Raw genomic sequence first — 13,049 nt, 5'->3', positions numbered from 1 at the left:
ATGTCTTCCCCCACCACTCATACACCAATCCCAGTGCACCCTAGAATGTCTTCCCCCACCACTCATACACCAATCCCAGTGCACCCTAGAATGTCTTCCCCCACCACTCATACACCAATCCCAGCGCACACTAGAATGTCTTCCCCCACCACTCACACACCAATCCCAGCGCACCCTAGAATGTCTTCCCCCACCACTCATACACCAATCCCAGTGCACCCTAGAATGTCTTCCCCCACCACTCACACACCAATCCCAGCGCACCCTAGAATGTCTTCCCCCACCACTCACACACCAATCCCAGTGCACCCTAGAATGTCTTCCCCCACCACTCACACACCAATCCCAGCGCACCCTAGAATGTCTTCCCCCACCACTCACACACCAATCCCAGCGCACCCTAGAATGTCTTCCCCCACCACTCACACACCAATCCCAGCGCACCCTAGAATGTCTTCCCCCACCACTCACACACCATTCCCAGTGCACCCTAGAATGTCTTCCCCCACCACTCACACACCATTCCCAGTGCACCCTAGAATGTCTTCCCCCACCACTCATACACCAATCCCAGTGCACCCTAGAATGTCTTCCCCCACCACTCACCATTCCCAGTGCACCCTAGAATGTCTTCCCCCACCACTCATACACCAATCCCAGTGCACCCTAGAATGTCTTCCCCCACCACTCACACACCAATCCCAGCGCACACTAGAATGTCTTCCCCCACCACTCACACACCAATCCCAGCGCACACTAGAATGTCTTCCCCCACCACTCACACACCAATCCCAGTGCACCCTAGAATGTCTTCCCCCACCACTCATACACCAATCCCAGCGCACCCTAGAATGTCTTCCCCCACCACTCACACACCATTCCCAGTGCACCCTAGAATGTCTTCCCCCACCACTCACACACCATTCCCAGTGCACCCTAGAATGTCTTCCCCCACCACTCATACACCAATCCCAGTGCACCCTAGAATGTCTTCCCCCACCACTCACCATTCCCAGTGCACCCTAGAATGTCTTCCCCCACCACTCATACACCAATCCCAGTGCACCCTAGAATGTCTTCCCCCACCACTCACACACCAATCCCAGCGCACACTAGAATGTCTTCCCCCACCACTCACACACCAATCCCAGCGCACACTAGAATGTCTTCCCCCACCACTCACACACCAATCCCACGCACCCTAGAATGTCTTCCCCCACCACTCATACACCAATCCCAGCGCACCCTAGAATGTCTTCCCCCACCACTCACACACCAATCCCAGTGCACCCTAGAATGTCTTCACACACCAATCCCAGTGCACCCTAGAATGTCTTCCCCCACCACTCACACACCATTCCCAGTGCACCCTAGAATGTCTTCCCCCACCACTCACACACCAATCCCAGTGCACACTAGAATGTCTTCCCCCACCACTCACACACCAATCCCAGCGCACCCTAGAATGTCTTCCCCCACCACTCACACACCATTCCCAGTGCACCCTAGAATGTCTTCCCCCACCACTCACACACCAATCCCAGTGCACCCTAGAATGTCTTCCCCCACCACTCATACACCAATCCCAGTGCACCCTAGAATGTCTTCACACACCAATCCCAGTGCACCCTAGAATGTCTTCCCCCACCACTCACACACCAATCCCAGCGCACCCTAGAATGTCTTCCCCCACCACTCACACACCATTCCCAGTGCACCCTAGAATGTCTTCCCCCACCACTCACACACCAATCCCAGCGCACCCTAGAATGTCTTCCCCCACCACTCACACACCAATCCCAGCGCACCCTAGAATGTCTTCCCCCACCACTCACACACCAATCCCAGTGCACCCTAGAATGTCTTCCCCCACCACTCATACACCAATCCCAGTGCACCCTAGAATGTCTTCCCCCACCACTCACACACCAATCCCAGTGCACCCTAGAATGTCTTCCCCCACCACTCACACACCAATCCCAGCGCACACTAGAATGTCTTCCCCCACCACTCACACACCAATCCCAGTGCACCCTAGAATGTCTTCCCCCACCACACACACCAATCCCAGTGCACCCTAGAATGTCTTCCCCCACCACTCGCATACCATTCCCAGCGCACACTAGAATGTCTTCCCCCACCACTCACACACCAATCCCAGTGCACCCTAGAATGTCTTCCCCCACCACTCGCATACCATTCCCAGCGCACACTAGAATGTCTTCCCCCACCACTCACACACCATTCCCAGTGCATCCTAGAATGTCTTCACACACCACTCACACACCAATCCCAGCGCACCCTAGAATGTCTTCCCCCACCACTCACACACCATTCCCAGTGCACCCTAGAATGTCTTCCCCCACCACTCACACACCATTCCCAGTGCACCCTAGAATGTCTTCCCCCACCACACACACCAATCCCAGTGCACCCTAGAATGTCTTCCCCCACCACTCACACACCAATCCCAGTGCACCCTAGAATGTCTTCCCCCACCACTCACACACCATTCCCAGTGCACCCTAGAATGTCTTCACACACCAATCCCAGTGCACCCTAGAATGTCTTCCCCCACCAATCACACACCAATCCCAGTGCACCCTAGAATGTCTTCCCCCACCACACACACCAATCCCAGTGCACCCTAGAATGTCTTCCCCCACCACTCACACACCAATCCCAGCGCACACTAGAATGTCTTCCCCCACCACTCACACACCAATCCCAGTGCACCCTAGAATGTCTTCCCCCACCACACACACCAATCCCAGTGCACCCTAGAATGTCTTCCCCCACCACTCGCATACCATTCCCAGCGCACACTAGAATGTCTTCCCCCACCACTCGCATACCATTCCCAGCGCACCCTAGAATGTCTTCCCCCACCACACACACCAATCCCAGCGCACCCTAGAATGTCTTCCCCCACCACTCGCACACCATTCCCAGTGCACCCTAGAATGTCTTCCCCCACCACTCACACACCAATCCCACGCACCCTAGAATGTCTTCCCCCACCACTCACCATTCCCAGCGCACACTAGAATGTCTTCCCCCACCACTCACACACCAATCCCAGTGCACACTAGAATGTCTTCCCCCACCACTCACACACCAATCCCAGCGCACACTAGAATGTCTTCCCCCACCACTCATACACCATTCCCAGTGCCCCCTAGAATGTCTTCCCCCACCACTCACACACCATTCCCAGTGCACCCTAGAATGTCTTCCCCCACCACTCGCATACCATTCCCAGCGCACACTAGAATGTCTTCCCCCACCACTCACACACCATTCCCAGTGCACCCTAGAATGTCTTCCCCCACCACTCACACACCATTCCCAGTGCACCCTAGAATGTCTTCCCCCACCACTCGCATACCATTCCCAGTGCACCCTAGAATGTCTTCCCCCACCACTCGCATACCATTCCCAGCGCACACTAGAATGTCTTCCCCCACCACTCACCATTCCCAGCGCACACTAGAATGTCTTCCCCCACCACTAATACACCAATCCCAGCGCACACTAGAATGTCTTCCCCCACCACTCACACACCAATCCCAGCGCACACTAGAATGTCTTCCCCCACCACTCACACCAATCCCAGTGCACCCTAGAATGTCTTCCCCCACCACTCATACACCATTCCCAGCGCCCCCTAGAATGTCTTCCCCCACCACTCATACACCATTCCCAGCGCCCCCTAGAATGTCTTCCCCCACCACTCATACACCATTCCCAGCGCCCCCTAGAATGTCTTCCCCCACCACTCATACACCATTCACAGTGCCCCCTAGAATGTCTTCCCCCACCACTCATACACCATTCCCAGTGCCCCCTAGAATGTCTTCCCCCACCACTCATACACCATTCACAGTGCACCATAGAATGTCTTCCCCCACCACACACACCATTCACAGTGCCCCCTAGAATGTCTTCCCCCACCACTCACACACCAATCCCAGTGCACCCTAGAATGTCTTCCCCCACCACACACACCATTCACAGTGCCCCCTAGAATGTCTTCCCCCACCACTCATACACCATTCCCAGTGCACCCTAGAATGTCTTCCCCCACCACACACACCAATCCCAGTGCACCCTAGAATGTCTTCCCCCACCACACACACCATTCCCAGTGCACCCTAGAATGTCTTCCCCCACCACTCATACACCAATCCCAGCGCACCCTAGAATGTCTTCCCCCACCACTCGCACACCATTCCCAGTGCACCCTAGAATGTCTTCCCCCACCACTCACCATTCCCAGCGCACACTAGAATGTCTTCCCCCACCACTCACACACCATTCCCAGTGCACCCTAGAATGTCTTCCCCCACCACTCACACACCAATCCCACGCACCATAGAATGTCTTCCCCCACCACTCACCATTCCCAGCGCACACTAGAATGTCTTCCCCCACCACTCACACACCAATCCCAGCGCACACTAGAATGTCTTCCCCCACCACTCACACACCAATCCCAGCGCACACTAGAATGTCTTCCCCCACCACTCATACACCATTCACAGTGCACCCTAGAATGTCTTCCCCCACCACTCATACACCATTCCCAGTGCCCCCTAGAATGTCTTCCCCCACCACTCACCATTCCCAGCGCACACTAGAATGTCTTCCCCCACCACTCACACACCAATCCCAGCGCACACTAGAATGTCTTCCCCCACCACTCACACACCATTCCCAGTGCACCCTAGAATGTCTTCCCCCACCACTCGCATACCATTCCCAGCGCACACTAGAATGTCTTCCCCCACCACTCACACACCATTCCCAGTGCACCCTAGAATGTCTTCCCCCACCACTCGCATACCATTCCCAGCGCACACTAGAATGTCTTCCCCCACCACTCACCATTCCCAGCGCACACTAGAATGTCTTCCCCCACCACTAATACACCAATCCCAGCGCACACTAGAATGTCTTCCCCCACCACTCACACACCAATCCCAGCGCACACTAGAATGTCTTCCCCCACCACTCATACACCATTCCCAGCGCCCCCTAGAATGTCTTCCCCCACCACTCATACACCATTCCCAGCGCCCCCTAGAATGTCTTCCCCCACCACTCATACACCATTCACAGTGCACCATAGAATGTCTTCCCCCACCACACACACCATTCACAGTGCCCCCTAGAATGTCTTCCCCCACCACTCATACACCATTCCCAGTGCCCCCTAGAATGTCTTCCCCCACCACTCATACACCATTCTCAGTGCACCCTAGAATGTCTTCCCCCACCACTCACACACCATTCCCAGTGCACCCTAGAATGTCTTCCCCCACCACACACACCAATCCCAGTGCACCCTAGAATGTCTTCCCCCACCACACACACCATTCCCAGTGCACCCTAGAATGTCTTCCCCCACCACTCATACACCATTCCCAGTGCACCCTAGAATGTCTTCCCCCACCACACACACCAATCCCAGTGCACACTAGAATGTCTTCCCCCACCACTCACACACCAATCCCAGCGCACACTAGAATGTCTTCCCCCACCACTCACACACCATTCCCAGCGCACACTAGAATGTCTTCCCCCACCACTCACACACCAATCCCAGCGCACACTAGAATGTCTTCCCCCACCACTCACACACCAATCCCAGCGCACACTAGAATGTCTTCCCCCACCACTCACACACCAATCCCAGCGCACACTAGAATGTCTTCCCCCACCACTCACACACCAATCCCAGCGCACACTAGAATGTCTTCCCCCACCACTCACACACCATTCCCAGCGCACACTAGAATGTTTTCCCCCACCACTCACACACCATTCCCAGCGCACACTAGAATGTCTTCCCCCACCACTAATACACCAATCCCAGCGCACCCTAGAATGTCTTCCCCCACCACTCGCATACCAATCCCAGCGCACACTAGAATGTCTTCCCCCACCACACACACCATTCCCAGTGCACCATAGAATGTCTTCCCCCACCACTCTCATACCATTCCCAGCGCACACTAGAATGTCTTCCCCCACCACTCACATACCATTCCCAGCGCACACTAGAATGTCTTCCCCCACCACTCACATACCATTCCCAGCGCACACTAGAATGTCTTCCCCCACCACTCAGATATGATTTCACATAAGTGCAGCTTATCTCCCATCACCCACGTTCTCTTCTACCTCTTCTGTGTGCATTTATATATCATAGACGGTAAATTAAACCTTCATTCACCATCACCACAATTAGCGTGTAATTAAATATCATCCACTATGCTGAAAAATATTTAAAATTAAACTGCTGGAATGAATCTGGCCGGGTTCACACTGGTATGAGAAACGCTCCGACATTGGGAGCTCATGTCACATGATGTGTGTAAATCAATGATTCCCTATGAGAGCCATCTTTACCGGTCCGACTTTGAAAATTCTCCCTGCAATACTTTGATCCGACTTTGATCCTACTTCAACCCACTGAATATCACTGAAGTCGGATCAAGTCGGATCGCGATCTTAACCGATCCGACTTTGACGTGTGACTTGTGCTCTGATGATCTTGAAGGGGAACCCCACGCCAACTTAAAAAAAAAAAAAATGCCATGGGTTCCCCCTCCAAGACCATACCAGGCCCTTCAGTCTGGCATTTTAAGGGGTCCTCCCCCCAAAATCCATACCAAACCCCTATCCGAGCATGCAGCCCGGCAGGTCAAGAAAAGGGGGTGGGGACAAGCGAGCGCCCCCCCCTCCTGAACCGTACCAGGCCGCATGTTGATGAGGACAAGGGCCTCTTCCCAACAACCCTGGCTGTTGGCTGTCAGGGTCTGCGGGCGGGGGGGCTTTAAATCTGGAAGTCCCCTTTAATAAGGAGGCCCCCACCCTATGTGAATGAGTATGGGGTACATTGTACCCCTACCCATTCACCTAAAAAAAGTGTTAAAAATAAAACACAGTACACAGGTTTTTAAAGTAATTTATTAAGATAGCTCCGGCGTCTGTTTCGACTTCTCCCCTCTCCGGCTCTTCTCCCTCTGTCCGCTGACATCTTCTGCCTCTGCCGGGTCTTCTCCCTCTGTCCGCTGACATCTTCTGCCTCTGCCGGGTCTTCTCCCTCTGTCTGGTTCTTCTCCCTCTGCCGGGTCTTCTCTCTCTGTCCGCTGACATCTTCTGCCGGGTCTTCTCCCTCTGTCTGGTTCTTCTCCCTCTGCCGGGTCTTCTCCGCTGTCATCTTCTGCCTCTGCCGGCTCTTCTCCCTCTGTCCGCTGACATCTTCTCCCCTCTCCGGCTCTTCTGCCTCTGTCTGCTGACATCTTCTGCCTCTGCCGGGTCTTCTCCCTCTGTCCGCTGACATCTTCTGCCTCTGCCGGGTCTTCTCCCTCTGTCTGGTTCTTCTCCCTCTGCCGGGTCTTCTCTCTCTGTCCGCTGACATCTTCTGCCGGGTCTTCTCCCTCTGTCTGGTTCTTCTCCCTCTGCCGGGTCTTCTCCGCTGTCATCTTCTGCCTCTGCCGGCTCTTCTCCCTCTGTCCGCTGACATCTTCTCCCCTCTCCGGCTCTTCTGCCTCTGTCTGCTGACATCTTCTGCCTCTGCCGGGTCTTCTCCCTCTGTCTGGTTCTTCTCCCTCTGCCCGGTCTTCTCCGCTGTCATCTTCTGCCTCTGCCGGCTCTTCTCCCTCTGTCCGCTGACATCTTCTGCCTCTGCCGGGTCTTCTCCCTCTGTCTGGTTCTTCTCCCTCTGCCCGGTCTTCTCCGCTGTCATCTTCTGCCTCTGCCGGCTCTTCTCCCTCTGTCCGCTGACATCTTCTCCCCTCTCCGGCTCTTCTGCCTCTGTCTGCTGACATCTTCTGCCTCTGCCGGGTCTTCTCCCTCTGTCTGGTTCTTCTCCCTCTGCCCGGTCTTCTCCGCTGTCATCTTCTGCCTCTGCCGGCTCTTCTCCCTCTGTCCGCTGACATCTTCTGCCTCTGCCGGGTCTTCTCCCTCTGTCTGGTTCTTCTCCCTCTGCCCGGTCTTCTCCGCTGTCATCTTCTGCCTCTGCCGGCTCTTCTCCCTCTGTCCGCTGACATCTTCTGCCTCTGCCGGGTCTTCTCCCTCTGTCTGGTTCTTCTCCCTCTGCCCGGTCTTCTCCGCTGTCATCTTCTGCCTCTGCCGGCTCTTCTCCCTCTGTCCGCTGACATCTTCTGCCTCTGCCGGCTCTTCTCCCTCTGTCCGCTGACATCTTCTCCCCTCTCCGGCTCTTCTGCCTCTGTCTGCTGACATCTTCTGCCTCTGCTGGGTCTTCTGCCTCTGTCCGCTGTCTTCTCCACTGTCTTCTCGCTCTGTTCTTCTTCCGATGTTGACTCAATGCTCTCTCCCTCTCTAATGCTGGGTGCGCGTTGTGCCACTACTCATATTGGCATGGGGCGGGGTCACGGTGACATCATCCGGAGGCCCTGTCCCTTACGTCAACACCCCATCATGCCCTGGGCAGTGATGTCATAAGGAGTGGGGCCTCCCGTAACCCCCACACCTTTTCCTGACCTGTCAGGCTCTGTGCTCGGATAAGGATCTGGTATGGATTTTGGGGGGGACCCCACACTGTTTTTTTTGGCGTGGGGGGTTCCCCTTAAAATCCATGCCAGACCGAAGGGCCTGGTATGGTCTTGGAGGGGGAACATATGCAGATTTATTTTTTACATTTGCCGTGGAGTTCCCCCTAAAGATTCATACCAGACACAAAGTGCCTGCATTGTCGGGATCAAAGTCAGATCCCCGTTCATTGAAGTCGGACGGATGTCAGATCCACAGTCGTACGATTGTCGTGTTGTACCAGTGTGAACCCGGCTTCATGAAAACAGCACAGGGAACCAGAATATAAAACAATCGTCTGAGCAGCGATCACTTTAACAGTCCGTTATTACATATTTTGACACCATCTAGAAAGGATTTGTATTCCGGCTTTATAGCATTTTTATTTGAAGTTTTTTTTTTTTAACCTTTTCAAGATTCTATAGCACACAATAATAATGGAAAAAAAAAAAAAAAAAAGTTTTTTGACCTTTTCCCCAAACCAGAAGGTTCCCGCTCGAGTCTCCTGTGATGGTGTCCCCATTCTCAGAGAAGGTGACGCACAACACGAACTTTGGTTTTTCTTGTTTCTGTGGAAGGATAAAAAACGCTTCAGACATCATCCTTATACAAAGTGCATTATAAAAAAAGAGGACAATACAGGCCATAGGCTGGATATGCACAGGTTATAGACTCGTACTTTCATCTAATTGGACATGTCCCCCCTGGGCGTACCCCTACAAATCTACCCACTCCTTTAGTGCTACAGCCGGCAGCACCGATCGATCGGGAAAAACCCGACAGGGTGGTTGTACAAAAGTTTAATCGGCAGATACATACATCGAAATTTGTCCGGTCCCTGCTGAAACAGCTGAATTTTGATCAATGTATGGATGGCTTTAAAGTGCTGGACATGTTGTATTAGAGTGTAAGCTCTTAAGAGTTGTCTTATCAACCTGGCAATCGTGGATTTTGAGGAAGGATGTCCTTTGAGAAGCTACGATGACAAAAGAGAGAATCTGACTTTCTTAGAGAGTCCTGTGGGTATAAGGATGTTCAAAGCAGGACACAGAGGGAAGGACTAGGTAGAGGAAAGGACTAGGAAGGACTAGGTAGAGGGAAGGACTGGGTAGAGGGAAGGACTGGGTAGAGGGAAGGACTGGGTAGAGGGAAGGACTAGGTAGAGGAAAGGACTAGGTAGAGGAAAGGACTAGGTAGGACTAGGTAGAGGGAAGGACTGGGTAGAGGGAAGGACTAGGTAGAGGAAAGGACTAGGTAGGACTAGGTAGAGGGAAGGACTGGGTAGAGGGAAGGACTGGGTAGAGGAAAGGACTAGGTAGAGGAAAGGACTAGGTAGAGGAAAGGACTAGGTAGAGGAAAGGACTAGGTAGAGGAAAGGACTAGGTAGAGGAAAGGACTAGGTAGAGGAAAGGACTAGGTAGAGGGAAGGACTAGGTAGAGGGAAGAACTAGGTAGTGGGAAGGACTAGGTAGAGGAAAGGACTAGGTAGAGGAAAGGACTAGGAAGGACTAGGTAGAGGAAAGGACTAGGAAGGACTAGGTAGAGGGAAGGACTAGAAAGGACTAGGGAAGGGCTAGGTAGAGGAAAAGACTAGGTAGAGGAAAGGACCAGGTAGAGGAAAGGACCAGGTAGAGGAAAGGACCAGGTAGAGGAAAGGACCAGGTAGAGGAAAGGACCAGGTAGAGGAAAGGACTAGGTAGAGGGAAGGACTAGGTAGAGGGAAGAACTAGGTAGTAGGAAGAACTAGGTAGAGGAAAGGACTAGGAAGGACTAGGTAGTGGAAAGGACTAGGAAGGACTAGGTAGAGGGAAGGACTAGAAAGGACTAGGGAAGGGCTAGGTAGAGGGAAGGGCTAGGTAGAGCGAAGGACTAGGTAGAGGAAAGGACTAGGAAGGACTAGGTAGAGGAAAGGACTAGGAAGGACTAGGTAGAGGAAAGGACTAGGTAGAGGAAAGGACTAGGTAGAGGAAAGGACTAGGTAGAGGGAAGGACTAGGTAGAGGGAAGAACTAGGTAGTGGGAAGGACTAGGTAGAGGAAAGGACTAGGTAGAGGAAAGGACTAGGAAGGACTAGGTAGAGGAAAGGACTAGGAAGGACTAGGTAGAGGGAAGGACTAGAAAGGACTAGGGAAGGGCTAGGTAGAGGAAAAGACTAGGTAGAGGAAAGGACCAGGTAGAGGAAAGGACCAGGTAGAGGAAAGGACCAGGTAGAGGAAAGGACCAGGTAGAGGAAAGGACCAGGTAGAGGAAAGGACCAGGTAGAGGGAAGGACTAGGTAGAGGGAAGAACTAGGTAGTAGGAAGAACTAGGTAGAGGAAAGGACTAGGAAGGACTAGGTAGTGGAAAGGACTAGGAAGGACTAGGTAGAGGGAAGGACTAGAAAGGACTAGGGAAGGGCTAGGTAGAGGGAAGGGCTAGGTAGAGCGAAGGACTAGGTAGAGGAAAGGACTAGGAAGGACTAGGTAGAGGAAAGGACTAGGAAGGACTAGGTAGAGGAAAGGACTAGGAAGGACTAGGTAGAGGAAAGGACTAGGAAGGACTAGGTAGAGGGAAGGACTAGGAAGGACTAGGTAGAGGGAAGGACTAGGAAGGACTAGGGAAGGGCTAGGTAGAGGGAAGGGCTAGGTAGAGGGAAGGGCTAGGTAGAGGGAAGGGCTAAGTAGAGGGAAGGGCTAGGTCACAGGTGTCAAACATAAGGCCCGTGGGCCGAATCCGGCCCTCCAGGCTATTTCATGTGGCCCTCACACCTCTCCTGCAGCTGCAGGAGACCTGCAGCCCTCCTCTGTTCTTCCTCCAGAGCCCTACTTTCTGCTTTCAAGCAATGCATCCAGCTTCTTCCCAGCAGCAGCATAAGGAAGGAGGGTGCACTGTGATGTTAGGGAGAGTAGGGGACTCAACTTCTGATGGTGGGGTGGCTCTTGACATCTAATGTAAGGGGAGGGGATGCGCTGGACATCTAATCTTACAGATACAACCGGCCCTTTTGAGGACAATCATAATGCTGATGCAGCCCACGATAAAATTGAGTTTGACACCCCTGGGCTAGGTAGTGGGAAGGGCTAGGTAGAGGGAAGGGCTAGGTAGAGCGAAGGGCTAGGTAGAGCGAAGGACTATGTAGAGCGAAGCACTAGGTAGAGCGAAGGACTAGGTAGAGCGAAGGACTAGGTAGAGCGAAGGACTAGGTAGAGCGAAGGACTAGGTAGAGCGAAGGACTAGGTAGAGCGAAGGACTAGGTAGAGGAAAGGACTAGGTAGAGGGAAGGGCTAGGGAAGGGCTAGATAGAGGGAAGGGCTAGGTAGAGTGAAGGGCTGGGTAGAGGGAAGGGCTGGGTAGAGGGAAGGGCTGGGTAGAGGGAAGGGCTGGGTAGAGGGAAGGGCTGGGTAGAGGGAAGGGCTGGGTAGAGGGAAGGACTGGGTAGAGGGAAGGACTGGGTAGAGGGAAGGACTGGGTAGAGGGAAGGACTGGGTAGAGGGAAGGACTGGGTCTTCATTAAGGAGGAAGTTGGATACCACCTTGGTAGAACAACAGACTACTTTGTTGGAATGGCTCCTCATTACTACTAAGACCACTTTGCAGAAAGCATCATCTAAAGAGTTCCCAGATGGGTTCAAAAGGGTTTCTACAGAGAACAATATCAGGATCCCAAGGAAGCACAGGGTGCTGTAAGGGTGGTCTAATCTGAGAAACAAATTAAATTAAGGTTTTATAAGGGAAAATCAAGCTAGGGGATTTTGTAACATGATAGACAAGGCTAGAACCTGCCCCTTAGGGGTGCCTAAAGTGTTTGCTAACCTCATCATGCAGGTCTATGCCAGCCCCTCTATTAGAGTCTGGGATAGCACACTGTACATGTCCTTTTATAAAAGCGAGCCTTGTAAATACCTGTTTAGAGCGGTCTTCAGGCCGGTCACATGACTTGCGGCCGCTGTACAGCTCCGATGGATGGCTTCTGCAGGAGGGGCCGTGATCTCCCTCTGATGTCAGCCGGGGAGATCACATGGCAGCTCAGCCCCTCCTGCAGTAGCCATGGAAACCGTCCAAGAGTGACGTGAGCGGCCTGACAATCGCACTACACGGTTATTTATAACGCTCGTTTTTATAAAAGAATAACACAGTGTGCTATGTCTACCTATAATACAGAGCTGGCAGTGATAATTTTTTATTTTACAAATAGCGGCGGGGGTAGGGGTGGTGGGCGAAGACCTGAGACATACAACAAAGTTGCTGACAGGCAGAGAGGAGGGGGTGAGGGGGACAGAGGAGAGCTTCGTATGACAGAGGGATGAAAACTGACCACGGTGGTCAGGGCTCAGCAGCCCTGATTATCGTGGTCAGTACAGAGAGGGGGCTTCAGGAAGTGGTAGGATCAGCCATCTTTTGTATAGTTTAGAGAGGGGTAGATTACAAATCACAAGCACTGTGCTGTTTAATCTGCTTTAAGGGACCAGGATCTGTATTTTTTATTCTTTGGTTAACAAACACTTTAAG

General features: G+C 52.9%; 1 protein-coding gene across 1 annotated transcript in view; it reads right to left on the bottom strand.

Moving 5' to 3' along the window:
* EML1 (EMAP like 1) overlaps window positions 1-13,049 on the bottom strand; it is a gene marked incomplete in the record, with an annotated part of 215,487 nt that overhangs the window by 69,951 nt on the left and 132,487 nt on the right. The window contains 1 exon segment of the mRNA XM_073609641.1: window positions 9,032-9,131. Within this exon segment, the coding sequence (XP_073465742.1) occupies window positions 9,032-9,131 (100 nt within the window).

The sequence above is a fragment of the Aquarana catesbeiana genome, linkage group LG13 (assembly GCF_042186555.1).
Source record: "Aquarana catesbeiana isolate 2022-GZ linkage group LG13, ASM4218655v1, whole genome shotgun sequence".
NCBI lineage: Eukaryota > Metazoa > Chordata > Amphibia > Anura > Ranidae > Aquarana > Aquarana catesbeiana.
This window is presented reverse-complemented; position numbering and strand designations above follow the sequence as displayed.